At 45.8% G+C, this 27,822-nt stretch overlaps 1 protein-coding gene across 2 annotated transcripts in view; it reads left to right on the top strand.

Moving 5' to 3' along the window:
- Nucleotides 1-27,822, top strand: part of FBXW11 (F-box and WD repeat domain containing 11) — a 609,511-nt gene that overhangs the window by 568,701 nt on the left and 12,988 nt on the right. For both annotated transcript variants that reach the window (XM_086931441.1, XM_086931440.1), the window contains one exon: nt 4,252-4,439. In XM_086931441.1, the coding sequence (XP_086787567.1) occupies nt 4,252-4,413 (162 nt within the window). In that variant the 3' untranslated portion in view covers nt 4,414-4,439. The remainder of the gene's footprint in view (nt 1-4,251; nt 4,440-27,822) is intronic.

Genomic DNA, 27,822 nt, shown 5'->3' with positions numbered 1-27,822 from the left:
TCCACAACAAAATTGCAGACATCCACAACAGCTTCGACATCCAACCCGGAGACCGTCCCACCCAATCTTCTACCATACCTGCACCCCCCTCGAACATCCTTAACAACTGGAACCCAATCTCCACCGAGGACACCATCCGCCTGATGAACTCCATCCACTCAGGATCCCCCACAGACCCATGCCCTCACCACATCTTCAACAAAGCAGACTCCATCATAGCACCACACCTCCGAGATGTCATCAACTGCTCCCTCAACTCTGCCACCTTCCCGGAAAGCTGGAAACATGCCGAACTCAGCGCCCTTCTGAAAAAACCCTCAGCTGACCCCACCGAACTCAAAAACTACCGCCCCATTTCGCTCCTTCCATTCCCGGCCAAAGTCATCGAGAAAGCCGTCAACAACCAGCTCGCCGCCTTCCTCGAAAGCAACAAATCCCTCGACTCCTCACAGTCCGGCTTCCGAGCCAAACACAGCACGGAGACCGCTCTCATCGCAGCAACAGACGACATTCGAACTCTACTAGACAACGGAGACACAGTCGCCCTCATCCTCCTTGACCTCTCCGCAGCCTTCGACACAGTCTGCCATAGCACTCTCCTACAGCGCCTCAATAACATCGGGATCCAAGGAAAAGCACTGGAATGGATCACCTCATTCCTCACCGGAAGAACCCAGAGAGTCCGCCTCCCACCATTCAAGTCCGAGGCCACTGAAGTCATCTGCGGCGTACTCCAAGGCTCCTCACTCAGCCCCACCCTCTTCAACGGATACATGAGCCCCCTCGCAACCATCGCTCGCCAACACAACCTCAACATCATCTCCTACGCAGACGACACCCAACTGATCCTATCTCTCACCAAAGACCCCAACACCGCCAAAACCAACCTACATGAAGGCATGAAAGGTAGCAGAATGGATGAAGCACAGCCGTCTGAAACTGAACTCAGACAAAACAGAAGTCCTTATCTTAGGCACCTCCCCCTCCGCTTAGGACGACTCTTGGTGGCCAGAGGCCCTTGGAAAAGCACCCATCCCGACGGACCACGCAACCACGCACGAAACCTGGGAGTCATCCTGGACTCCTCTCTCTCGATGAACAGACAAGTCAACGCAGTCTCATCTTCATGCTTCAACATCCTCCGCATGCTCAAAAAGACATTTCGCTGGATCCCCACCGAAACCAGAAAGACAGTCACCCATGCACTGGTTACAAGTCGCCTGGACTACGGAAACACCCTATACGCCGGTATCACCGCAAAACTCCAGAAAAAACTACAACGCATCCAGAAGGCTTCAGCCAGACTCATACTTGACATCCCACGCAAAGACCATATCTCTAGCCACCTGAAAAACCTCCACTGGCTCCCCGTCAATAAGAGGATTACTTTCCGACTCCTAACCCACGCCCACAAAGCACTCTACGAACTTGGACCCGAATGCCTCAACACACGACTTTCCTTCTACACCCCCCCTCGCCAGCTTCGATCTTCCAACCAAGCCCTTGCTACCATTCCTCGCATCAATAAAACCACCATGGGAGGTAGATCCTTCTCCTACCTCGCAGCTAAAACCTGGAACTCCCTCCCCACCCACCTACGTCTCACACAGAACCACCTAGCATTCAGAAAGCTACTTAAAACCTGGATATTCGACAAGTAACTCCCTTCCCCTCCTCAAGCGCCTTGAGACCCTCTGGGTATGTAGCGCGCTATATAAATTTCCGACTTGACTTGACCTTTCTTGTGACTACAAAACTTCTTCGAACAAAAACCAAGTGCAAAAATCCGGACCCAACACCAGATGACGATCTATGCTAAAGCATATGACTCTACAGCTCTATATGCCAAGAACAGAAGTATACTGGTTAAGTAGCATTTTCCTTACATCTGGTTGTGTTCCTCCATATAGGCACCGACAAGGTAAAAAATCAATAAATGGAAAGACGCCCTTTGAAATTTTCAATGGTTATTGTGTTACTGAAATAATTTACATGCATGACATTTTTGTTGTCTCTAAGTGTATTGTGCTGTGCCTTTTGCTGTGACTGTTAACTGTAGACTCAGTAAAGGTAGTTAGATTTTACATCCTATGTATGAAATAGAGGGAATCTATGGCATTCTGTGCCATGTTTCCCCCAGCTCTAATTAGCAGTTTGCCCATGATATTAAAGCATGGAGACTGGTGTCTTACTCTCTCTATCACTCCCTCTGTTTTGGTCTGTTGTGAAGAAACTTTATCCGGTGAGCCAAAAGGCTCTATTAATTTTTTTAATTGGTACCTGGTCCCCTGAAGTTGATTCATATTCTGGGCATTGGTTTTCTAAAGTATTCCGATGACACACAGCTCCTGCTCAGGCTTTTTACTGTTGAATGCCAATCAGGTGAGTCAGAACTTTTGTGAAAATGAATGCAACCAATTCTAATACGATGGTGGTGGGAACTAGCATTTCTTTTATGGCTTGTGAACATCTTACCTGTGGCACTCATTGTAACTTAATCAAGTCGCATTTGTTTAGAACATATGCATATGTCTGGTTTCTGAACTCTGACGAGTATCAGAACTTTAAAATGTAGTTTAATTTCTTCTATTTGTATCTTTTGAGCAAGTTCTACCCATTCCTAACTTTCACTGAAGTTCAGGCAGTAGTTAGGTTGTTGAGGTTGAATAAGGGCACCATCACTTATCTGGGCTGCTTCTCCGGCTTTCTCCGTCAAATATCTCAGCATGTGTGCTCCTCTCTATCTTAGATGCCAGGACCATGTAATCCCTGTCAACAAAGTAGTAAACTAGTTCCTGGTTCCAAAGAGGCGAATTTAAAACCCTTTGCATGGCCATTTGCATGCTTCTGAAGTATGGACTCCTGGACTCCGTTTCTTAGGGATTTTCTGTCATCCCCAAATACAAGAATATTTTTGCTGCAGGCTGTTTCTTCTTCGCGGGACAGCAAAAGTGATGGAAGGGACGGAGTTATTTAATCTCAATCACAGACATTTGAGCTGCATTTTTTAATTAATTTGTTAAACCTATTATATCACTCTTAACAAGGTTCTCCAAAGTATGTGCTGGAGGGCCGGTTCCATGCCAGATTTCAAGATAACTGTTATCTAAAAATGCTAGAAATCTGGCTTGGATCCGGTCCTCCAGGACTGACATTAAAGAACCCTAACCTAGACCAGCATCACCCATATGCAGATCAGTTTTGGTCCCGTTACAGCAAGAACACATGACTTTGTATGATTTTCAGTACAGGCCATAAAGATGTTTGATTACTTTTTCCCAAGACTATAAGTAGGCCTTGCCCAAAGGTATTGAGAGGGGTGTGACCCCATGCCAAGAGAGGTCGGCCCAATGCTCAACGTACATTTTCATCTTTGTAAAATTAAAAAAATTGGTATAACTTTGGTGAGGCCTGTAAGCTTTCAGGTGTAGATTGGGGTACGCACTCTGGTCCGTCCACCCAAGATGACAGACACTGATGTCTGCATATTTGATGGCAGCAAGGACTCAGGCCAGGGAGGTACTCCAAATAGAGGAGAAAATACCTGACCATCTACGACGGGCATCTCGTTTGAGCATCTGCCTTCTGCCATATGTGGGAGAAGTTCTATTACAGTGTGAAATATAACATTAAGACAACACTATCAATACAACATGACCCTTTTTCTGTGCTTTTATATATGGTCCCATAATAGTTTGCCTAGTACAGATTCCTCTTGGAAAACCTTGACTACAATCAATCATTAGAATAATTAAGTAGTGCTGCAAACTCCATTAGTTCTCTTGGCTTGCCGGAGATTTAGGAAATTACTACAAAGGTTTTTCTTCTCAATTCGTATAAAACGATTGATTGCATGAATACATGGTATAAAGTACTGTTTATTTACTTGTTGCTATTGGAAAATGTAATCTAGTCTAGCTTTATTACCATATGAGAATGTGTATTACTCGTATAGTACTAAAATGCCCCTTGGTGATTACAAGCTTTGTACATGACTACTTTGCAAGACCATGCTCTTTCTCCCACTTTATAATGTAAATGCGGTAGGCAGTTGTTTGTCTTTGCAATAATTTCACAAGTTGATGTTATCAGACTGCAGTAGCCATGTTGTGTAAATAATCTGTAGTATTTTTTAAGCGTAATAAATTTTAAATTAGGAAACCAATAATTGTACAGTACTTTTTTAAAGAAAGTAATAAAACGTGATTAGTTACTTGGAAGAATAACTACACACTTTTCATTTTTCCATAGGAACATTCAGGACGTGTCTTTCGACTTCAATTCGACGAGTTTCAGATTATTAGTAGTTCCCATGATGACACAATTTTAATTTGGGATTTTTTAAATGTTCCTCCCAGTGCCCAGAATGAGACGCGTTCCCCATCCAGAACATATACTTACATCTCAAGATAGCAATCTGCACTTTTCTACCCCATCAGGTGAACTTTTCTATAACAAAAAATAACCATAAACTATTCTGTTGAAACCATACATGAAACGTATTTCTTAGTTGTGTGAGGGTTTGAAAACAAAATGAAGTATGATTCCACTGTTACGGACAACAGATACTCAGGAATACATTTGTGGTACACTTTTTCAGTTAACTAGTGTGCACTTTGCCATCTTATGAGCTGTTTTAAGTGAGTCTTTGTTTATTAATTGATTACCTTTAGACCACGTGTTAGTCTCTAAAGATTTACATATTTGACTTTTTGTGCTGTAGGTTTGTCAGTGAGTGGTATGATTGCTTCAATATAGTAGGTGAAATGTATTGGGGGGGGGGGTACATTCTAGACTGGTCCTTGTAATGCCCCTAACACCAGTACACTGAGAGCCCTCCACATGCCAGTATTTTTCTGTGGGTTTAAACATTTAAAAATGTCATCTTTGTGTGCATGTGAGAAGCCAGCCTATAAATACACAGATCCTCCTTTGCACATAAATACTTACTGTTTCTTCCTGTTCTGTGAGTTGTGGGGCTCATGCATATATGCCCCTAGTTGCACACACCATCTGCCAGACACAGGAATTTTCTAACTTGCACTTGGAATTCCAATGTGTACATGTACAGAATCCCTATGTGTACATGCATTTATTTTTTGTTTTTTCCTAGTAGTTTGTTAGATGAGTTTTAATCACAGGCAGTCGATCTGTATTGTAGGAGTGGGGTTCGGCTGAGCATGGTGAACACATCTTCTGATTCAATTGTTTGTACAGGTGTGCTTATCCTACAGTATATATGCATAAACCGGTCTTCTCTACCCAACATATACCAAGGTTTACTGGAGGACAGAAAACCCGGTTTAATGAGTCTTCACACAGCTGAGGTTTTAACGTGATCATTTTTTTTATAGTTCTGTCAGACACCATAAGGTTACCTCAGAGGGTTGGGGCGATGTGGGAAGTGGTAGAGTGATCAGAAGAAAGGCAAGGCTAGAACAGGTCAAAATAGGAGGAATTGGGGATGAGCCAAGTGACGAGAGTTCAGAAAATGTACTTAGATTTTTATAAGACTGTGTTTAGTTTATTGCTGGCCGCAAGCTTCTGAATGCAAAAAACAGAAGAGTAGAATAGGGTAGTAGGAATAAGGCTGGGAAGGCAGAGTAGTGTGTTGTGAATGTAAGGGGAATCAAAGTCTTGGCATGCCTGAGGCCAACTGGAATCTTAAGGTGTCTATCGAGGCACCTACCCCATTCTACACTATTGTCCTTTCTCCACTATCGTCCTTTCATGCAGCCTCTCGCTACTAGATGCATTTTCATTTTTGATCACAGCTGATGAGTGGGATGGATAGATGTATATTGGGGTGCTCATTTCGCTAGGTGCTCAGGTTTCTTAGATGGTTTTGGTAATAACATGACGTGTATTTGTAAAGCGTAGTTTACCCAAGGATATTTTGGCGCTGAATAACACATGATTAGGGTTGAACATTCGCTTTGGCCAGTGCTAGACTTTCACTTTTTGATATTTGACCCAGCAAGTTCTGGCTACATTGGTGAGATCCCTATGCTATTGACTGAAAAAAAGCAGAAGCCTGTTTTTAGACCTATTGGACTCATTGATGGTGCTCCAGGAGTCTAGGCAGGAGGTGCTGAACGCTTATCCATTTCACACTAAGACTTGATTGGCCAGCACCCTGTTGGTTTTTTATCAGATAGTTTTGCTTTGTAGTTGAGGACCAAAATACATATTCATATGTGGTTTTAATGTGGTTTTAATGCCAATATTATGTTTGGTTGCAAGACATTGCAAGATGTACTGCAAGATGTACTGTACAAATAAGAGTTGAGGCTGCTATTTCATGTCAAAGAAGGTTTATTACTAGTAGAATGTTATTAATATAAAAGTATTTCGCTTCTGATTCGAGAAACAGCGGTCTTGTTTAGCTTAAAGCTTTTTCAAGGCTGTAAAATAGTTGCATACAGGGAACATTCATTATGCAGAAATTGAATGATAAATTTAAGTGGGCACACATGAATAGGCAATACAATGTAGATTGCTTCTAAAAAATAATTAAAATAAAAAACTTTGTAATAACATGTCCAGGAGTGGTGAGTGTGGTGGAGAATAAAGAAAGTTGGTATGTATGTGATCAAGAGTAGTTAAGAGGGGGGTATCTGATATAGAAAATGTGGGCCAAGGTCTCTCTCATGGACTAGTACCTCTGTGAGATCTTAATAGTGCTTTCCCAGTTAAAAACAAGCATTTGCAATGCAATAGTTCTCGCATTAATAAAGTTTGAGCTATTGGTTTTGTAAATGACAATTTTTTTATTTGTTTTGTTTTTGAAAATAGCGAAATTAATAGCTCATTTACATGCCAATAGTTATAACTTTCACAAATGTGACACCTATAGCATTTTTAATGCTATATGTGCTGTATTTACGTGACTTGCATGTATTGATTAAAAAAAACAATGGCTTTTAATTACTTAAATAAGTTATTGTAATTTATAATGGCAATAGCTTAAACTTTTGTAAGATTATGTTTAGTGTATTTTATTGGGACGGAAATCCAAGAACAGAAGTGAAATATTAACATTTTTGTTACATTTGTAATAAAGCTTGAAACATTGAGAGAACAAATGTGAACCAGTTGTTGAATGGTTGCACAGATTGATGCTGTGGTGGAGCTGAGTGATGTTGTGATGGTGAACAAGTGATGCTGTGGCGTTCAGTGATGCTGTGGTAGCGCATAGTGATGTTGTGGTGCCCCAGAGTGATGCAGTGGTGGTGCTGAGTGATGCTGTATGCTATGTTTTGCTATCCTATGCTTTTTTTGCTATGCTATGCTGTTTTGTTATGCAATGCTATGTTTTGTTATGCTATGCTGGTGAGGTTGTGTGAGGGTGTGTGAGGGGTGAGTGAGTGGGTGTCTGAGGGGTGAGTGGGTGTGTGAGGGGTGAGTGGGTGAGTGGGTGTGTGAGGGGTGAGTGGGTGTGTGAGGGGTGAGTGGGTGGGTGTGTGAGGGGTGAGTGGGTGTGAGGGTGAGTGGGTGTGAGGGTGAGTGGGTGTGTGAGGGTGAGTGGGTGTCTGAGGGTGAGTGGGTGTGTGAGGGTGAGTGGGTGTGTGAGGGTGAGTGGGTGTGTGAGGGTGAGTGGGTGTGTGAGGGTGAGTGGGTGTGTGAGGGTGAGTGGGTGTGTGAGGGTGAGTGGGTGTGTGGGGGTGAGTGTGTGTGTGAGGGTGAGGGTGAGTGGGTGTGTGAGGGTGAGTGGGTGGGTGGGTGAGGGGGTGGGTGGGTGGGTGAGGGGGTGTGGGTGGGTGAGGTGGTGTGGGTGGGTGAGGGGGTGTGGGTGGGTGTGGGGTGTGGGTGGGTGTGGGGGGGTGTGGGTGGGTGTGGGGGTGAGGGGGTGTGGGTGTGAGGGGGTGTGGGTGTGTGTGAGGGGGTGTGGGTGTGTGAGGGGGTGTGGGTGTGTGAGGGGGTGTGGGTGAGTGAGGGGGTGTGGGTGAGTGAGGGGTTGTGGGTGGGTGAGGGGGTGTGTGAGGGGGAGGAGGTGGGTAGGGGGTGTGTGAGGGGGAGGAGGTGTGTGAGGGGGAGGAGGTGTGTGAGGGGGAGGAGGTGTGTGAGGGGGAGGAGGTGTGTGAGGGGGAGGAGGTGTGTGAGGGGGAGGAGGTGTGTGAGGGGGGGAGGTGTGTGAGGGGGAGGGAGGTGTGTGAGGGGGAGGAGGTGTGTGAGGGGGAGGAGGTGTGTGAGGGGGAGGAGGTGTGTGAGGTGTGTGAGGGGGAGGAGGTGTGTGAGGGGGAGGAGGTGTGTGAGGGGGAGGAGGTGTGTGAGGGGGAGGAGGTGTGTGAGAAAGGGGGAGTGTGTGTGTGAGGGGGAGTGTGTGTGTGTGAGAAAGGGGGAGTGTGTGTGTGAGGGGGAGTGTGTGTGTGTGAGGGGGAGTGTGTGTGTGTGAGGGGGAGTGTGTGTGTGTGAGGGGGAGTGTGTGTGTGTGAGGGGGAGTGTGTGTGTGAGAGGGGGAGTGTGTGTGTGAGAGGGGGAGTGTGTGTGTGAGGGGGAGTGTGTGTGTGTGTGTGAGGGGGAGTGTGTGTGTGTGTGTGAGGGGGAGTGTGTGTGTGTGTGTGAGGGGGAGTGTGTGTGTGTGTGAGGGGAGTGTGTGTGTGTGTGAGGGGGAGTGTGTGTGAGGGGGTGTGTGTGTGTGTGAGGGGGAGTGTGTGTGTGTGTGAGGGGGAGTGTGTGTGTGTGAGGGGTGTGTGTGTGTGTGAGGGGGTGTGTGTGTGTGAGGGGGAGTGTGTGGTGTGTGAGGGGGAGTGTGTGTGTGTGGGGGAGTGTGTGTGTGTGTGGGGGAGTGTGTGTGTGTGAGGGGGAGTGTGTGTGTGTGAGGGGAGTGTGTGTGTGTGAGGGGGAGTGTGTGTGTGTGAGGGGAGTGTGTGTGTGTGTGTGGGGGAGTGTGTGTGTGTGTGAGGGGGGTGTGTGTGTGTGTGAGGGGGAGTGTGTGTGTGTGTGAGGGGGAGTGTGTGTGTGTGTGAGGGGGTGTGTGTGTGTGTGTGTGGGGGTGTGTGTGTGTGTGTGGGGGGTGTGTGTGTGTGTGTGGGGGAGTGTGTGTGTGTGTGAGGGGGAGTGTGTGTGTGTGTGTGTGGAGGGGGTGTGTGTGTGTGTGTGTGAGGGGGTGTGTGTGTGTGTGTGTGTGGGGGAGTTTGTGTGTGTGTGTGTGGGGGGGTGTGTGGTGTGTGTGTGGGGGGTGTGTGTGTGTGTGTGTGTGTGTGTGTGGGGGGGTGTGTGTGTGTGTGGGGGGGTGTGTGTGTGTGTGAGGGGGAGTGTGTGTGTGTGTGGGGGGTGTGTGGTGTGTGTGGGGGGAGTGTGTGTGTGTGTGAGGGGGGTGTGTGTGTGTGTGAGGGGGGTGTGTGTGTGTGAGGGGGAGTGTGTGTGTGTGGGTGGGGGGGTGTGTGTGTGTGGGTGAGGGGGAGTGTGTGGGTGAGGGGGAGTGTGTGGGTGAGGGGGAGTGTGTGTGTGAGGGGCTGTGAGGGGGAGTGTGTGTGTGAGGGGCTTTGAGGGGGAGTGTGTGTGTGAGGGGCTTTGAGGGGCTGTGAGTGTGTGAGGGGCTTTGAGGGGCTGTGAGGTTGAGGGGTGGTGAGTTTTAGGGTGTGAGGGGGTGTGTGAGGGACAGGCTTTGGACTTTGAGATACACAAGCACAGAGCACTGAGGAGCAGGCACGGGGCAGTGAAGGAAACTGGTTTGGGGCAGTGTGGGTCATGCTCTTTTAGTACTGAGACCCACTCATGGTGCATTTGGAAACATACTCAGGCTCACAACAAGAACTGCCATTGAGCACATCCTTTTACAACTGAAAATGATTTACATCTCATTAGTTTCTATTTCTTCGGGCTCACACAGTCACAAAATAGGTCCTATAATTCTTAAGCACCTAAGAGCTCAAGGCAAATCACTGAACTCCGACGTTTTGGTGGAAAATTAGAAATACTAAATATTAGGTGTAGAAGTTCTATCTTGCAGTTTTTACTGCCGACTCATAATTTCTTTTGAACTTCAGACAATCCCAATTTGATTGGACAACAAGGCTCTTGTTACTTTTCAAGCAGAGGACAGGATAATGTACCACACTTTTGGGTCTTTCTTAAACTCTTTGGCGCCATTTAAGCAGCAAAGCTCCACATTGCTCCAGATGAGAATGGCACAGGGGTTTGGGAGCTAAGCAAGCTGGAACCAATCTCGGTATCGGCCTTCCTGACCGGATGACCCATCCATCACCAGATGGATCGATGAGGGGAGAACCGTTTCTAAGATTGCAAACCCATACAAAGAACATTGGCGCCTCTTTTACTTTATTTTGACAAGAAACAATAAGAACAGGAAATAACATGCATTGTCAAAGCTAGTAGGGTTCCTCTTTAGCTTTGCAAACATATTAGTTTTCCAATGCCTTTTTTTGATAATGCCATTCAGCATCAGCAATACCCAAAAATGGTTATTGCCGATGCTGAACAGTGTTGCAAATTTGAAAAAGTGCAATGGTGCGTATGCGCAACCAACCATGCATGCATGCCTCGTGTTGGTTGGCGAGCCCAGCATTATCAACCATTTGTCTTGATAATGTAGCCACTTTGTTTTTTGTTTACCATTCCAAAATGGCACACTTATTTTGAAACTGTGAACAAGAAAAAACATGAAAAAAAGCTTTTTGTTGAACATTGCAGCCCACCAAAAAACTGCTGGGTCCAAAAACAGTTTTCAAAAAATAAGACCGCAAAAGATGAGCAACAGTGGAATGGATGTAATGAGCAATGGGATCAGTAGGGGGCAGTAACAGAGGAGCTTCGATGGTGAAATGAAAAATATTTAAAAGAAATTGAAACAAGTTTGAATGCAGTTAAAGGGTGCAATTTCGAAAAATACTTGCGTTTTTGTTGGGGAAAGACAGGTTTATGTTTTATGTTTAGGACCTGCAATACAAACAGAGGGCATACACAATTTGAACTGGGGTGCGGTGTCGGGCACCGGTTGAAACTGAGAAGAGGAAAGGCTGCGCTGCGAGGGGGTCTGGGCAACCATGCCAGCATTTCGATTCACAAGCAGATGGTCCTGTTTATGACCTGCAGAGCGCATGAAGTGGCTGGTGGCAAATTGAATCAAAGCGGCCACAGTCGATTTGATGTTCTTGCCTTGTCTTGCTTTGTGGGAGGGTAGGGAGAAGCGAAGTCCTGTGCACGCGCCTGGCTCACATGAACTGTACGCGATTCGCAGTGGGTAGACTTTTTAGGTCTCCTTACTATAAATCTCGCCTACCATCCCTTCGGGATGGAATAGACGAGACCTAAAAAGACAAACCTTCAGTTCCCAATGAATGGTAGAACAGTATATTTAGATATAGATTGTTCGAATCAAATCAACTTTATTCGATTTTCAGATTTAAAAAAATCATAAGTCACAAATTATAAAATTTACATTCTATTATTTAAAACAAATTCCTGTACCATACATGATTACATCTTTATATATCACTACATTCTTAAAATCATATCTACAGTTAATTATTATGACAGGTATTCTAAACATTAGTCAGCCTCATGTTGGGGTTCCCATGTTATACTTTTTTTTTTTCAGTATAGCCTTCAAAAGTCCAGTCATAGCTCCCACACAATAAACATTATCCAATTTTTGTAAATAAAGGTAAGCAGGGCGACATTGAATCCTACCGCCCCCCTTCAACATTGGCAAAATCCATCTTGATCTTTCCACTCTATAAAATGTACAAAATAAAATTGCATGTATTGTAGTCTGAAGGGACATTTCATCACAGGGGCACCTGCAGAGCTCACTTGTGCAATCATTTTGTGTAGGGAGACTGACTAGTTGATGAGTTATCAATTCTAAGTCTTGTGAGGACAAACATATCATAACTTCCTGTACACCATTCCAGGTAGGGTTGAATGGTAGGTGATACAAGGGTTAGCTGGTGTGGAATGACCGTACTTTTCTGCATTTCTGAGGCCGCTCTTAGGAATTCTAAATGATCTTGACATAACTCTAAAATCGTTCCTAGAAATTGTAATCAATGTTCCAGGATTGCTATAAAACTGAGATTTACCCAAGTCTGTTAAGAACCCTCTAATGTACGTTAACCAGGGGATCTTATTTGCATGAGTTGTTCATGGCATCTCTAATAATATGTGTTTAATACTGTATTATTTGACGTCCAGACTCTATGCCATGACATCAGGGACTGCATCTTGATCAAATCGGAGATATAATAAATCCCCAATTTGTTGTGGCAAATATAAACAGATGTGCTCTGTGGTACTGCTAATATAAATTGCAAACACGTATTTTCATCTTTTTGTAACATGGCCACATCCTGGTGTCCCCAGACGCCCGCCCCATACATCGCTGCACTCAAGCATTTTGCGGAGGATGCCAGGGGGTCTTTTGCTCATTTTATTAGAAAAATTAATCAATGCCCAAATTGACAGTTTAAAAAGGAGAGTTCTGTTTTTAACCGCTGGAATCCACGACCCAGAATGGTCAAGTAAAAGACCCAAGTATGAGAATGTATTGGTCGCGTCAATCCTAACCTTCCCCAGCGGCAAGCTTTTACAGCTATTTCTCCCCTTTCCACGTCATCACATAGGTCTTCTTGACATTGAGTTTTAGTACTCGACTGTCCATAAACTCAATGTAAGTTTTAAGAGCACTCTGTAGACCCAGCTGAGTTCTGGCCATAAGCACCGCGTCGACCGCGTTGAGGAGTGATACTATGGGCTTGTTGTTATAGTGAGGAGGGTCTTTGGTCCTGGCCGTTAATTCCTCCTCTAAAGCGTTGGTATATAAAGAGAAGGGGAACGGGGCCAGGACACACCCCTGCCTCATACCCTTCTCCACCGCAAACGATCCAGTGCATTGCCCCCTATTCCATGTCTCACTTTTGCTGAGGCTTCAGCATACAGCTGCCTCGGAAACTGGACTAAGGCTGGGTCTACCTTTAAGTCCCGCAAAATATCCCACAGTCTATTATGGTTAACGCAATCGAAGACCGAAGTAAGGTCCACAAATGCTACGTACATTTTCCCTTCCTTGGCTTGGATATATTTCCCAGTTAACATTATAAAATTCAGCACCTGTTCAGTGGTCCCTAACCACTGTGTAAAACCAGTCTGCACTTTACATAAAATATTGTCATCCTCGGCCCAATGTTGTAGGATTTTCAGCACTATTCTACCTACTACCTTAACCAGGGAGTCCAACAAAGAGATCGGACGATAACACGCAGGGGTTGTCACGTTCTCCCTTTTTAAAAATTGGTATGATCACTGATTCGGACCACATTTTGATAAAGCCCTTCTAGCAGAAGGCCTTCAATACCCGTGTCGGCAATGAGGACCATACCGCTGGAAGTTATTTGAATAGGTCCATGGGCACGCCATCTGGCCCGGGCGCTTTACCACCTTTACTTTTATTTATCGCTGCATGACCTCTTCTAGTGTGGCGTTTAGCCCTATAGGCACAAAACTATCCGCCCCATCTTGTATCTGTGGAACAGAACCAATAACAAATTCTCCGGACCCCCTATCGCTATAGACGTTTGTGAAAAAATTGATCCAGGACACCTCTTCTATGGCAACTTCAATTCTAGGTCCCTCATTATTCGCAAAGAAAGAGGCATTTACTGTCTGCCAGAACATATTACAATCCTTTATTTGTGAGGCCTCATAGAGTAAAACCCAGGCTTGCTCCTTTAGTTCTTTTTTTTTTTCCTATTTTTTCGAACCAAATTATAGTTCTTTCTACATGTACTAATTTCCTCCTGGTTTCTCACACTTTTATGAAGGGCTACCTTCAGCAAGTTGTACACTTTCGTACATTTAGTGTCGAACCAGCCGCAAATCCGTGATGTGGAAATCTTCTTTTTGGTTCTTAGAGAGTTTTGAATCTCAGTTGTAATGGACGTATAGGCCCTCAGGATATCATTATAATCTGCACACTCATGAAGACATACCGCTATATGATCATTTGCATTAACTACGATTTGTTTCGTCACTTCTTCAGCCTTTATCTTGCCCCATCGTAAAGAGTAGCCATTCTGGCGTGCTAGGGTAATATTGTGTGACAATGCCAGAAAGCTACTATTGGATTGTTCAACTATTTTGGGGAATATTAAGCTAATACTCAGGGGCAGATAGTCGCTAAGGGTGTTACAGTGAGTTATAAAGTTATCAAACCTTGTTGCTTATCTATTTGGGATGATTATGAAATCTATCAGTGAGGTTAAACCTCGACCAATGAACGTAGGGGTAAAATCAACGCGTGGAATGCACAAATGGTTAACAAAACCCAGGTCATGCCCTGTCATAACATTGTTAAACATTTCTCCCCTTACATTATGTATAAAATTTGGGGTATGTGCATTAGCTTCCTCATGGACCCCACACTGCCCATTTTCAGTATTAACACAAACACCAGTGTTAAAATCCCCGCCCCATAGGAAATTATATCAGTGTCATTCGGTACCTTTATATTTAACATTTCCTCGTTCAGGCAATTTATAATTTTACCCAGTTCACCCTGTTCGATGTTATTATAGAAATTCACTATACATAATACAACTGAAGAGTTCAAGTGGATGCCCAGCATTTGATAGTAGCTCGTAGAACTGAGCTTTTCTATTTTCCTGACTTTAATCAAATTCGAAATATATTTACACAACCCTCCTTTATTTCTTCCATGTATAGATCTAACAGCAGGTACATGGAAGGTTTTATAGCCATCTAGGTTGATCTGCTTCAGTAGCCAGGTCTCCTGAAAGCATAGAATGTCAAAACTATGAATGAAATCTATCCAGATGTGATTTTGTACTTTTGAATATAAACCAGCGATATTACAGAAGAGCACGCGTATTCCCTTTGAAATATGAACAGTTGGACTATCTGGGGTGATTGTTCCTTTAGTGTGTGCATCTATCCCACTACCCTCAATAGTGTTTATTAGACATCCATCGCTTATAACCTCCTTCACTACCTTATTCTCTTTCTCCCTTTTATCCTTTATCACGCTTAGGGTAATGTTACGCCCCCAGTGTCACACTCTGGGATAATCACACTTAATTCTGGGGGTGTTTCTTCAACCACAGTCATCCTCGTTGCAGTTAGCCATGAGTCAATCGTTTTCGTCCAGGCATTGAAGCGGCATGAAACTATTGGAAACCTTAATACTATATGCCTGCTTGCTTATGCTCGGTGGATGGGGATACCTATCCCTATATGCCTGGTTCCTTATGGTCTTTGGATGGGAATACCTATCCCTGATCCATTTTGCAGGCCCTGATTGATGGAAGTAACTCAAAGGAAAGACCTTTATGCCTACTTCCAGTTTGCATCTATTATTGCCCATCCTTCTGAAGATTTCCCTGACCAATGTTGGGCTTCCTAGGGAGAGAACTACACAGTCCCCTTCCACATTTCTTTTAATTGTGCCTACTCTGGAGACCCGTCTAACCATTTTAAAGGCTGTAAACATATCCACAGTTAAAGTTGTTCTAACTCCCAGACAGTGGATTGTTCTATTCCTCAATGTTTCCCATGTTTCCTTATCCCATTCAGGTAGCGGGGGAACATTTGTCAGCACCACCGTGTAGGGTTGTGCAGTGGGGGGTAAATTTTGAATTTGACAATTCCCCAACTGCTCTGATGGTTTATACTCTTCTTTTCCTACATCAGGGCCCTTTTTTCCTCTGGTATCTATTTTCCTGACGTTTATTCGTCCTATCGCTGCTCTTTCCTGGTTTTTCGTTGACATTCCCCAAACTTCTAGTATGGTCGATATTAATTGTTTTTTTGGGGCCTATAGCCATCGTAGTGTGATCCCTTTTTCCTCCAGGTTTCTCTGGGGACACAGTATTATCTATTATGTTCAGGTGGTGTGGATTTAGGGTGTCTCCCCTTTTCTCCATTTCTTTTTTATTTATTACCCTTCTAATCCACTGTTGAGAGCCTATCTTGATTCTCTGCCACGGATGTCAAGCTCAACTCTATTTTAGCTAATCTTAACTCTATAGTAGCAAACGATTGTTTAATATACGTGCTTAAGTCGGCTAGTTCATTCCCTATACTATTCGTTTCCGCATCATGATTACCTTGTCCCCTTCTTTTAGTTTTCATGGTCAAACCTTTATTTTTTAAATGTCAAGTTACCATTCGACTGTTGATCCATCACTGCAGATATCTGTGTAATAGGCTCTGATGGGGTATTAAGTATCAGTTCCTGTGGGCTTCTAGGCCCTTTTGTTTTCAGCATGCAACATCTTTTAGGTGGGGGGCACAGCTCTGCATCCAGATCACTGGTGATGATCTCTACACCTGTAACTTGGATGCAACCATTTATATTCTCCCCATTCGAATTTCCTGATTCCCCTCCCTTCTCCCCAACCTCTTCAAGCTCCTTCTCATATACAGTGGTGGTCTTATTTATAGTAACTACGTCCTGGGGATTCCATTCTAGAGACTCCTCAACTGTAGATATTTTCTTATCTAGATCTCCAACCGCCCCTTTAAGATAGTTCAAAATAGTCTCATTTACATCTGCTGAATTGCCCCCCGATTGCACTAAGCTCACATTTTGTAGCTTTCTTTTCCCCATTTTACTGGCTCCTATAATTAAAGCACAAGTATACTCTTTCTGCTACTCTGTACACAATAAATATCAGTGTAAACCAAATTATTATACTCTGCAGCAACAAAGATTACACCCCCTTCCATTTTTTAGGTCTCGCCTACGCAACGCGCATGTGTTGCATAGGAGAGACCTGTAGCCATCGCCACAGCTTTGGGGGCAAAAACGTGCACGTGTTGCATTGCAAGCAATGCAACACGTGCACATCTTGGTGATTTCCTTTCGGGAGTGTGCAGTGCCATATGGTGGCACCATATGGTCACAGCCCCCCTCCCCCTGCTGCCGCGCACTTTTTTTTAATTGCAGATCTCACTTTCACAGCCGCGCGGCTTTACTGCCGCGTGGCCAATGCTTGTTTAGCTATCTAATTCACTGAGAGCCACTTTTCTTTTGGCGTCAGGGCAGATTTCTGTCCCAGTTCTACCGTACTACGAGTTATTTTAGAACTGCGCTAGGAATTCACTTTGCAGAGCCTTTTCGTGAAGTCTTGGAGTCCGGGTTTCGATCATTCCTGACAGACTTTATATGAGCTTCGTTGTTAAGTGCCAAGCCGACCGTATTCTGGATTAAACATGGAGAGCTCACATCACAAAATTGCCTCCTGCCAAGCGAAATGCAAATGTTGCTCGCAGAATGAGTTTCTTTGTGCTGAACTAGAGTATTGAAAGCATTAAAGGCGGCTGGATAAATACCTCTGCAATTTGCCCGGCTTTAATCGCCTTTTTCCTCTTTGTCCATCACGGCCACAGACAAGGAAAATAATTGCTTTCCTTTCTCTCCCGCTCGCTTTTTAAAGGCCTGGATGTGATTCTTCTTCTCTGCACGGAGTTATTTATTTTATAGGGGTTTTAAATAAACCTTTTGTCAGCTCCAGCCGTACCGTCATGCAAATTATTATTATTATTATTATTATATGAAATTTGTAATGCGCTCAGCTTACCCGGGGGCATCCCGGCGCAACAGACCAAAGAGGGAGGAACTCGATAGCTCACTACTGTGGAAACAAGTAGGTTTTCAGAAGTTTCCTAAATACTAGGATCTTGTGCTCTGAGCGAATCTTAAGGGGCAGAGAATTCCACAGAGATGCCACCTGTACCGAGAAGCGCCTGCCCCCAGTCCGAGCTCTCCTGACTCTCGCAGATTGCAAAAGATGTTGCTGGTCTGAGCGCAAAAGGCGGGGAGGTTTATAAGGACGGGCCATATTAAAAAGGATGGGGGGGGCCTTTGCCATGAAGAATTTTATGGGCCGTACACAACGCCTTGAATTTCACCCGCTCCTTAACAGGGAGCCAGTGAAGTGCTTTCAGGGCCGGGGCAGCAGACTGCCTTCTAGGGATCTCCATCAAAACTCTGGCAGCTGCATTTTGCACCTGTTGGAGGGTTTTAAAAGTGGCTTCAGGGGCACCAAGAAACAGGGCATTACCAGAGTCAAGCCTTGAAAGGATTAAACCACGCATCAAAAGCTTCTTAGCTGGATCCGGAAGCAGTGGGAGTACCTTTCGGGCTGACTTCAGAAGACCGAAGCAAACCCCCGCGGTCTTTCTGGCGTGGGTCCTAAAGGACAGATCTTCCTCCAACCATACTCCCAAGGACTTGATCTCCTTCTTGGGAGATGGAGGGTCGCCAAGAGACCGGGGCCAACAGCTGGCAATGATGGAGGGACTGGAGTTGCCCAAAAGCATCAGCTCAGTTTTTCCTCCATTAAGCTTTAGAGCTGAGTTGGACATCCATTGATAGACATTAGCCAGGCAGTCATGCAACAAGTTGGGTTGTTCCGCCAGCTGAGTGAGGCCTACCACCAGCTGAGTATCATCAGCATAGCTGATGATCTTCAGTCCCGAAGGGGCTACCACTCTTTCAAGTGGAGTCATATATGCATTGAACAAAGTAGGGCTCAACGATGAGCCCTGAGGGACTCCACATTGAAGAGGGAATAGGGAAGACTGCTCTGCCCCTTCCCAGACTTGGTAGAAACGGTTGGAGAGAAAAGATCCCAACCATTTCAGGGCCGTCCCTGAGACACCTACCTCTGACAGGCGATGGAGGAGCACCTGGTGACTCACGGTGTCAAAGGCAGCACTCAAGTCCAGGAGGATCACTGCCACTGATCCTCCAGCATCAAGAGTGCTCCTTGCTTCCTCCACTACCGCCAGCAGGGCTGTGTCCGTTCCTTGGCCGGGACGGAAACCAGTCTGGGAGTCTCCCAACAGGTGGTTGGACTCAAGATAGTAAGAGAGCTGACGGTTAACCAGTTTCTCTGCGATTTTAGAAAACCCCGGCAAAAGCGAGATAGGCCTGAAGTTGGTCAGATTGGCGGGATCCAAGCCTGGTTTTTTCAGTAGGGCTTTAACTACTGCCTTTTTCCATCTCTGAGGGACTATACCATGAGAGAGAGAGAGGTTGACAAGGTCAGTGAGAGGAGCTGACAGAGTATTAGCCACAAGTTTAAGATGTTTCATAGGCACTGGATCACTCGGAGATCCACTCTTCATCTCCATCAAGACCTTTGTAACCTCCTCCTCCGAGAAAGGACCAAAAGATACAAGTTCGGTCGGGCAGCTTATAGGACCAGTAGCCGGCTCAGAGATTTGAGGCATAGCGGGCAGAGAGGATAGGATAGTATCTATTTTAGAATGGAAGAAACTAGCCAGTTCCTCACATTTGTCTTTAGGATTGGAGTGCACGACTGGCGGGACTGGGGCTTTGAGGAGTTCTTTAAAAATTTTGAAGGATTCTCTTGGAGAGTTACTTGCCCTCTCAATCTTATCACTAAAGAAAATCTTTTTGACATCCTTCAGTGCACTTTTGTATTTTCTCATCTCTCTTTTATAATTAGCCCGGCTTTCTTCCGTCTGCTCTCTCCTCCAGGCACGTTCAAGCCTTTTGCAAGAGGTTCTGCAACTCCTGAGTTCCGGAGTATACCAGGGGGCAGAAGCAGTTCTTCTCTCCCTGATAAGCCTCCTTTTTTTAGGAATCAGTCGATCAAGAGAGTTAGTGAGCCAGTTAGCCAGATGTTGATCAGCAATATTGGGGTCATCTACAGGGTCAGGGCGAGTTATCGCTAGCTCTTCAACCCAACTTTCAACCGGCAGCTTCGACCAGAGTCGTTCCACAGTGTATTGTCTAGGCACGGGATCTCCCCGGTTCTTCAACAACCAGCTGAAAGGAATAAGGTGGTGATCCGTCCAGGGAAGGGGCAACATCTGGAGGGCTTGCAGGTTGGCAGTATTAGCAAAAACAGCGTCAAGCTGATGACCTCTGTTATGAGTGGCTCCCAGCGAGGTGAAGATCGAGAGCATCAAATGAGCTCAATAAATCTCTTGCCACCACGTCATTGGGGTCATCAAAGTGAAGATTAAAATCCCCCAGAAGTACAAAGTTGCGTGAGGCAGCGGCTAATGGAATGATGGCCTCAATAATAGAGTCCACAAAATTCCCTAGCGCAGCAGGAGGGCGATACAAAAGGAGGCCGGAGATGGAAACGGAGGAAGATATGCTAAGGGAGAAATGACAACTTTCAGTGTTGGTAATACCGCAGTCTGCAGCTTTGCACACGAAAGTATCTCTATAAACGATGGCCACTCCACCCCCTCTCCCATCCGGCCTATCAAGATGGAAAATGAGGTAACCTGGTGGGAGAGCATTGACCATATCGGGACCTGAACACGCGGTCAACCACGTTTCCGTTAGGAATAACACATCCAGACAGTGGTCCAAGAGGAGGGAGTGTATTTCTATTGCGTGACAAGGCAGTGATCTGCAATTAAGCAGAGCCATAGTGAGTGTGTTTAAAGCCACACAGTTATTAGACACTGGACACCCGAGACAGTGTTTGAAGGCAGTACCCTCAACCCAATTATAATGGCAACTAGGCAGTTTAGTCGCGCGAAGCGAGAGCAGAGAGTCTCGTGAATACCTGAGGGGAGGGGCCAGATGTCTAGATGGATTGAGCAGAGTGGTATGCCCTGAGCCCGTCTGGGCCCGGACGGGCACAGACGGGCTTGACTCTGGCGAAACTCCGGCGATATTCCGGCATCCCCGCTGCGCGTCTCCGCTGCGCGTGGACATGGCAGCTTTTTAAGCCCTAGTCGCCTCCTAGAGAGAGGACTAGCGCGTGCACCCTCTTCCCCAACCAAAGATGTCCGCCAACAGCCAACAAACGAAGGCGAGGGACCGGCAAAGAGCGGTGAATGCACCGAATACCGAGCGAGTCAGTGGATGCAAATACAATTTGGCATATGCCCGCTGATTACACAACAGGGACAACAATTTTAATTAAAAATACAAACAGGGAAGACAGCTGATGTGCTGGCGTCCGTGCTCCTTCCCACTAGGGGAGGGGGGGCTCCTTGCCAGGCTCTTTTAGTTTTTTGTTAGGCTCTTTTGCTCTTTGCCGGGCATCCCAATCAATGTTTTCAGCCACCTGCCGCCGCCGCTACCTCACCTCTACCTCTTGTGAGCCTGTGAGGTGCGTTGCGCTAGTCACAAACCCGGAGACGCGGGAGCCACACTGCGTGGCTTGGCTCAGCGGTTTTGCCCGTGGCAGTCCCTCGCTGCTGGTACGGGGAGGCGGTGGTGAGCGAGCAAGTGGTTACTGTACTGCTCCAGCTCAAGCTCCCTGCTGCAATGCAATGATATAATATTTCGCGGCTTCTGCCGCCGAAGAGGAAGATCTGCCGCTTGAAAGGAAATGTTTGGCGGCTCCTGCCGCTTCTGTTTTGCACTTGCGTCTTCTGCCGTGAAAAGAAAATGTTTTCGCGGCTCCGGCCGCAGCTGTGTTGCACTTGTGTCTTCGACCGCTTGAGAGCAAATACAGGGGTGTCAACAGATGCCACTCAGGGGCTCGCTCCTCGGCCCAGACGCTCGTTCCCTCGACTGCTCGCCTTGAATGATAAATGTAAGTGGGCACACATGAATGGGCAATACAATGTAGATTGCTTCTAAAAAATAATTAAAAAAAAAGAAAAACTGTGTAATAACATGTCCAGGAGTGGTGGGTGTGGTGGAGAATAAAGAAAGGGGAATGTATGTGATCACGATTTGTTAAGAGTGGGGTATCTGATATAGAAAATGAGGGCTGAGGTCTCTCTCATGGACTAGTACCTTTGTGAGATCTTAATAGTGCTTTCCCAGTTAAAAAAAAAAGACAAACCTTCAGTTCCCAATGAATGGTAGAATAGTATATTTAGATAAAGATTGTTCAAATAGCCAAGAAATATTGGTAGTTTGATGGAAGTCAGTATTGCGGCCCAAAAGTAGTGAATATGTGTGAAACGTGTTTGGTGTTGCTGGCGATTGTCTTTATGGTCTGTCAAGAACTTACATCCTGGATGTGTTTAATAACCTGTTGTCTTCCAGGATGCTGTACCCAAGTCTTGCATCATCCCAGTTAGCCAATACCAAAGGGGAGGATGGACCCCCCCCCCCGTCAACTGATCGGGGCTTAATCTTAATCACCATTCTTTAGCTCACTCCACCACCCCAGTCCGACATGGCCCAGTTCAGACATGGCCATATGCATTTCAGTCTGACCCTGTGCCTCATGGGAACAGTCAAGCCTGAACTGCCAAGTCATGTCTTCCCTGGACCGGAAACAAGCATCCTGGGACCGGTTTCGGATTCATAATCCTCATCAGCCAGGCTATCTTGAATCCAGTGGTAGTCCTGTTTATGGTATGACCATTTGGAAAGCTGGTGCCATATTTGTATTGGCCTGCAGATGACTTATTACTCTAGGTTGTGTGAATTGCTGACTGGGTAAGTAAGCTGCTGACTCCATATTTATTTTATTTATTTTAAAAGTTTTATATAGCGCTGGCTAGACCCGGAGGTATCAGGGATGTATGATGTTAGCACGCACACTTTTACCACGCATACCATTACCACACATTTTTTAAAATGCGGTACCTTTACAACGCATAGTGCTTTGGGTGCTGGATAGTGAATAGTTTCATTTACTATTCCAACACCAGTCCCCGTGGACACTAGGGAAGGTTATTGGATAGTAAATTAACCTATTCACTATCCATTGCCTATGTCAGATCGCCCCAAAGCGCTATGCGTTGTAATGGCATGCGTTGTAAAAGATGCGTGGTAATGGTAGTGCGTTGTAAAAAATTTGTGCTAAAGGTTGTATACCAGGTATCAGAGCGCTGTACATGAACATCTGATCATAGTTACAGGTTACATCATTACAAAGGTTACACAGTTCTTAGAGCATGGCAACATAGTTACTTGTAAAGCCGAGATAAACAATAAGCACAAATACGTAAGGGGAAAAGAAGGCAAGGTGAGATTCAGGGGGGGTTGGATTAGGGGATGTAGACAGATAATGAAGGTGGGAAAGAGGAGGGGAGGGGAGGGTGAGAGACACAGCATGGGGAGAAGAGGGGAAGGGTGACTGGGACAAAACCGGTAGACGAGTCAAGGCAACGTCCAAAGTCCAGTAAGCTGTGATCCCAGGGGAAGTGGTATCCCTTCCCTCTCTCTATTGCGAGAGGCTCCCTTTACGCAGTGGACTCTCTCAGAGAGGTCTCTGAGACTCCAAGGCCTACATACTGGATCCTCCCCCAAAAAGGGGAGAGGGAGTGCTTTGGCAAGGGGTGCCATACCATACCTCAAGTGTGAGTGGCTCCCTTGGCGCAGTGGACTCACTCAGCGGGTTCGCTGAGACTCCAGAGTATAAATATTGGATCTTTCCCCAACAAGGGGAGAAGGAGTGCTTAGTCAAAGGGCACAAAGGACAGGGGGTAGGCAGAGAAGCAGGCAAGGGGAGAGATTCAGGGGAGAGAGGATAGGAGCTAGGGAAGAGACAATAAGGAGAGACAAAAAGAAGCCTGCCTAAAGACCGACTGGGTAGGTGATGACCAAGGAGGGAATCCAAGGCCCATCTCCCCTATAGCTAAACCAAGTAGCTCCATCGGGCATCAGACAAAATAGTTCAGTCTCAAAACTTTGAGAGAGGAGGGAGAGACATAAATAAAGGGAGGATGCGGTAGGGAATGATAGGAGAGACAACAGGAAGTGCAACAATGTGGTTCAACAATATACAAGAAGAAGATCGACAAGTAAACATTAAATCAAACAATCAGCAATACAATTAGGGGTGGAGTGAAAGGCGAGCGAAAGTAGTGGGGTTAGGGGAGGAGAGAGAGTGAGGATAAGGGAAGAGACAACCATAGAGACGAAAGGGAGTCTGTCTAAGGTTCACAGAAAAACAGGGTGGGGACAAAGGGCAAGGGCATGTGAGGGCTGAGGACAGAGGACAGAAGACTATAGTGTTGCAGAGCGCAGTGGCGTACAGTGCATTGGTGTAGAGTGCAGTGACGTAGAGGGCAGTGGTTTAGAGTAGAATGGCATAGAGTGCAGAGTTTCAGAGAAGCGCAAAGTGGCTTAGGGTGGAGTGGTGCAGGGTAGTGTGAAGTGATGTAGAGTGGAGTGGTGCAGGATAGAGCACAGTGCCATAGAGTAGAGTGGCAAAGAGAAATGGCGTAAAGTGGTGTAGAGTGCAGTAGCATAGAATGCAGTGGTGCACAGTAGATTTGTCTACAGTGGATTGGCATGCAATGCAGGGGCAGATATTGGAGTGGTACAGAGTAGACTACATTGGCCTAGAGTGTATTGGCATACAGTGCAGTGGCATAGAGTGGAATGGCATAGAGTGAAGTTGTGAAGAGTAGAGTCGAGTGGCCTAAACTGGAGCGGTGTCGAGTAGCGTGGCGTAGAGTGCGATAGCATAGAGTAGAGTGGTGCAGAGTAGAGTAGGGAGGCGTGAAGTGCAGTGGCGTAAAGTGGAGTGGTGCAGAGTGGAGTGGAGTGGAGTGGAGTGGAGTGCAGTGGTTCAGGGTGTAGTGACAAATTGTAAAGTGGAGTAGTGCAGTGTATTGGAGTGGTGCAGAGTAGAGTGGAGTATGCATGGTGTGGTAACACACTCCCATTACAGACAACACATTTTCAATTGAAATGACCATTACATTTGTACAGACATACAGTTTTACTAACAAAACCATACAGCACACAAATGATAATGTGTGGAAATGACATCACCTAGTGTACTGATTTGTTTTGATCATATTAAAGTATTTGTTTTAAACACTACAGAATTAACAACAAATGTGTGCTGATTTGTGCTTTGTTAATTCAGATATATTCTGAAATACTTTAACAGTCCATTTAAATGTTGTGTGTGCGAGAAAAATCCCTTTCCTACCCCCGGTATCCAGCAAGATTACGTGAATCCTCTCACTTTGAAGTCAAAGAAAGAAAAGTAAACACCATGCTCCCTCAGAACACAGCACATGCGGAGGAATACAAGGAGAGACAGTGTGAAAAGGCTTTGCTCCTAGGGTGGGACGAACTGAACCTGGGCCGCCTGCTCCGACAGCCTCCCCTTTACTCACGATCCTCGCGTTGCTTTGGGAAACTTGTCTTAATGTGGGGTTGGTTGGTTGGCTGACTGCCAACTAAATAAATGGCTGACTATTATAATAGATGGCTGGCTGTCATAGTTACTGGCTTTTTTCCTCAAGTGACTTACTGGCTCAGCAGATGGCTCTCTGGTTGGCTTGGTGACAGGTTGACTGTATGTGTGGATGACTGACTAGTTGCTCAGTGGATCCGGTGATGACTTACAGTTAACTTGGAGATACCTAGTTTTTACATGCAGCTGTTTAGGTCAGTGGGTGACTGGCTGTGGCAGTTGGTATTTACCTGGCTTGCCAGCTCAGTTTGACTGGCTGTCTTTGGTTGGGTGGTTGGCTTTATAGCTGGCTTTTAATGACGGAGTATGTAGTCTTGCCCGTCTCAGTGTGTGTGACTGATTGTGTGGTAAGTAGCTGGCTGTCTACCTGGTTCGCTTAGGTGAGTTGACTCCTTGGACTTCTGGGTTGGGGTAGCTGACTTGCATTGCTCAGAAGGTTGATTTGTTGGCTGGGTGGCCAATGTAACTAGCTTGCCTCAGTCAGTTAGGAAAGGGTACTGATTCTTTAGACTCCACTGTCTTTGCATATGGAATCATAGATGCTAGAGGATAGAGGCCTTTTCAGGGGTTAATCTGCAGTATGAAATGACAGACACCACTGGTATCTGAAGATGATCCTGTGCTGATGCCAGTGTCTGATCGCCGAACAAACTTCCGTTTGAGTCCTGTCTCTAACCCAGTGTGTCTGCTAGGTCTCGCCTACCAGTGCAGCCCCCATTATCTTTTTTGTTGTGGCTGATCTAAATCGAGCAGAGGGCACCCTAATATTTTAACCATTATGAAAGTGATGGGGGAATGGCTTATTACCCTCTCCTCATACTGGTGCCTTTTATAATTTACAGTGGTCTTAACACCTCACCGGAGACCATGCTTAACTCACCACTTGGGTCACCAACCGAAGAGAGTGCCTGATTTAGTAGTGATCCAGAGAGCAGCTGCAGCATTACAAATGCCCTTACTCCTCATTGAGACCTGTAGAAAATTGGGTTACTACTTCGAAAGGTGATGCCCTTCTCGAGCAGCACCCGCAATCCACTGCTGTGCTTAACCCTCTGGTAGCTTGGCATAAAAGCAGTCAGGCTTACCTTAGAGGCAATGTGTAAAGTATTTACGCAGCACTTTAAACAGTAATCAAGTGAAAACACAATACAAGAAAAATCCCACACAAATTTTGAAACGGAGAGTAAAATTTAATACATTATTTGAGACCAAAGCAACAAAATGCCAATCAGTAGAACCCGAGATAATAACGTTTAAAGACTTAAGTGAAAATAGTGCCTAGCAGCACAAAGCGCCAACTGCGGGTATCTGGTCATGGCGGACCAGGACAAAGTCACAAGTTCAGGCTGATGGAGATGAAGTGTGGGCCAGATAGAGGGATCAAGTCAGGCCCACTGAACAAAGTACCTTAAATCCTGGTTTGTGGAGCATTGCAAGATCCCATGTTGAAGATGCGTCACGCACCAACGGTTCCAATGGGCTGCGGGGCTGCAGTGCGGAGTCCTGCATAGTCATCGAGAATGTTTTCAGTTAGGGGCTTGCAATGTGAAGGCCTGAAGCAAGGATCTGTTGCACAGTGGCAGTTCCAAGGAGAGTGCGAGCTGGGATGGGAAGTCTAGTGTTGGAAATGCATGAGGCCATGTCTGTTCTGCTTTGCAGCACCAAATCTGGGCCTGCAGGGAACCTTCAGGCACTCCAACAACTGTACAGGACTGGGGTTGCACCACTTGCGGGGTAGAACTCCCAGCAGGCCGACTTCAGGTGCTAGGTTCAAGGTGGTGGGGTCCTTTTCTTTCCCTGAGGCTCTTATCAGGTTGTTATGTTACACTGCATTTCTAAAGCACACAGCTACTCAGAGTATCCCGGCGCTGCTACCCTGAGCCCCCACCACCAGCTGGACAGGAAGAGCCTCTAAGAGAATGGGCTCGGAACAGAGGTGTTTTTAGGTTCTTTTTGAATGCCAGGCAACCGACCCTTGGAGTCACTCTGGAGTCACTCGGATGGTCCTGTGATCAAAATGCAGGTACAGTTCTTTCACTCAGGCGGCAGTGCAACAGAGCAGCAGTCCTTCTTGCAGAGCTTCACTGCAATTCTGAGTCTTCCACAGGTCCAGAGATGTACTGAAGAGTTTGGTCTAGGTACCAATATTTATACCTGATGCCCACTTTGAAGTGGGAGAACGTTCTGGAGGTTGCTACCCCTAGAGGTGTCTGGAATTTCCTGCCTCCATGCCCTGGCCACTGCTTGTCTGAGGTCACAAAAGACTAGTGTCAAAACATTTGAGTATGCTCAGTCAGACTTTGTAATCTGCAACTCTGGTAGATGACAAGTCCTTCCCCCGCAGGTCCGATGTGACCCATCCTGCCAACACCTATTGGCTTTTGTCTCACTGTCTGGGACTAATAAACAAAGACCAACTGCCAGCTACACCTAGTCACGTGACCCAGGATGCAGGCACCAAATGGTAGGACAAGAAAATGGCAACTCTCTAAAAGTAGCATTTTCACAATTGGGCCTAAAAAACGAGACATTACTGTTAAAGAGGGTTTTAAACTACTATTCCTTAGACCCCAAGCTTGATATTCCTACCTGCTCCAAATTTAAAGTTATCACTTATTAAATTTAATAAGTTGACCCAATGTTATCTTATGGGAGAACTTGTAAAACTTAAAAGTACATGTCCAACTTTTTTAATGTACTGCACTCTGCTCTGATTAGGGTG

Source organism: Lissotriton vulgaris, chromosome 7 (assembly GCF_964263255.1).
Source record: "Lissotriton vulgaris chromosome 7, aLisVul1.2, whole genome shotgun sequence".
Lineage (NCBI taxonomy): Eukaryota > Metazoa > Chordata > Amphibia > Caudata > Salamandridae > Lissotriton > Lissotriton vulgaris.
Note: the sequence above shows the minus strand (reverse complement) of the source record. Positions and strands in the feature narration are given on the sequence as shown.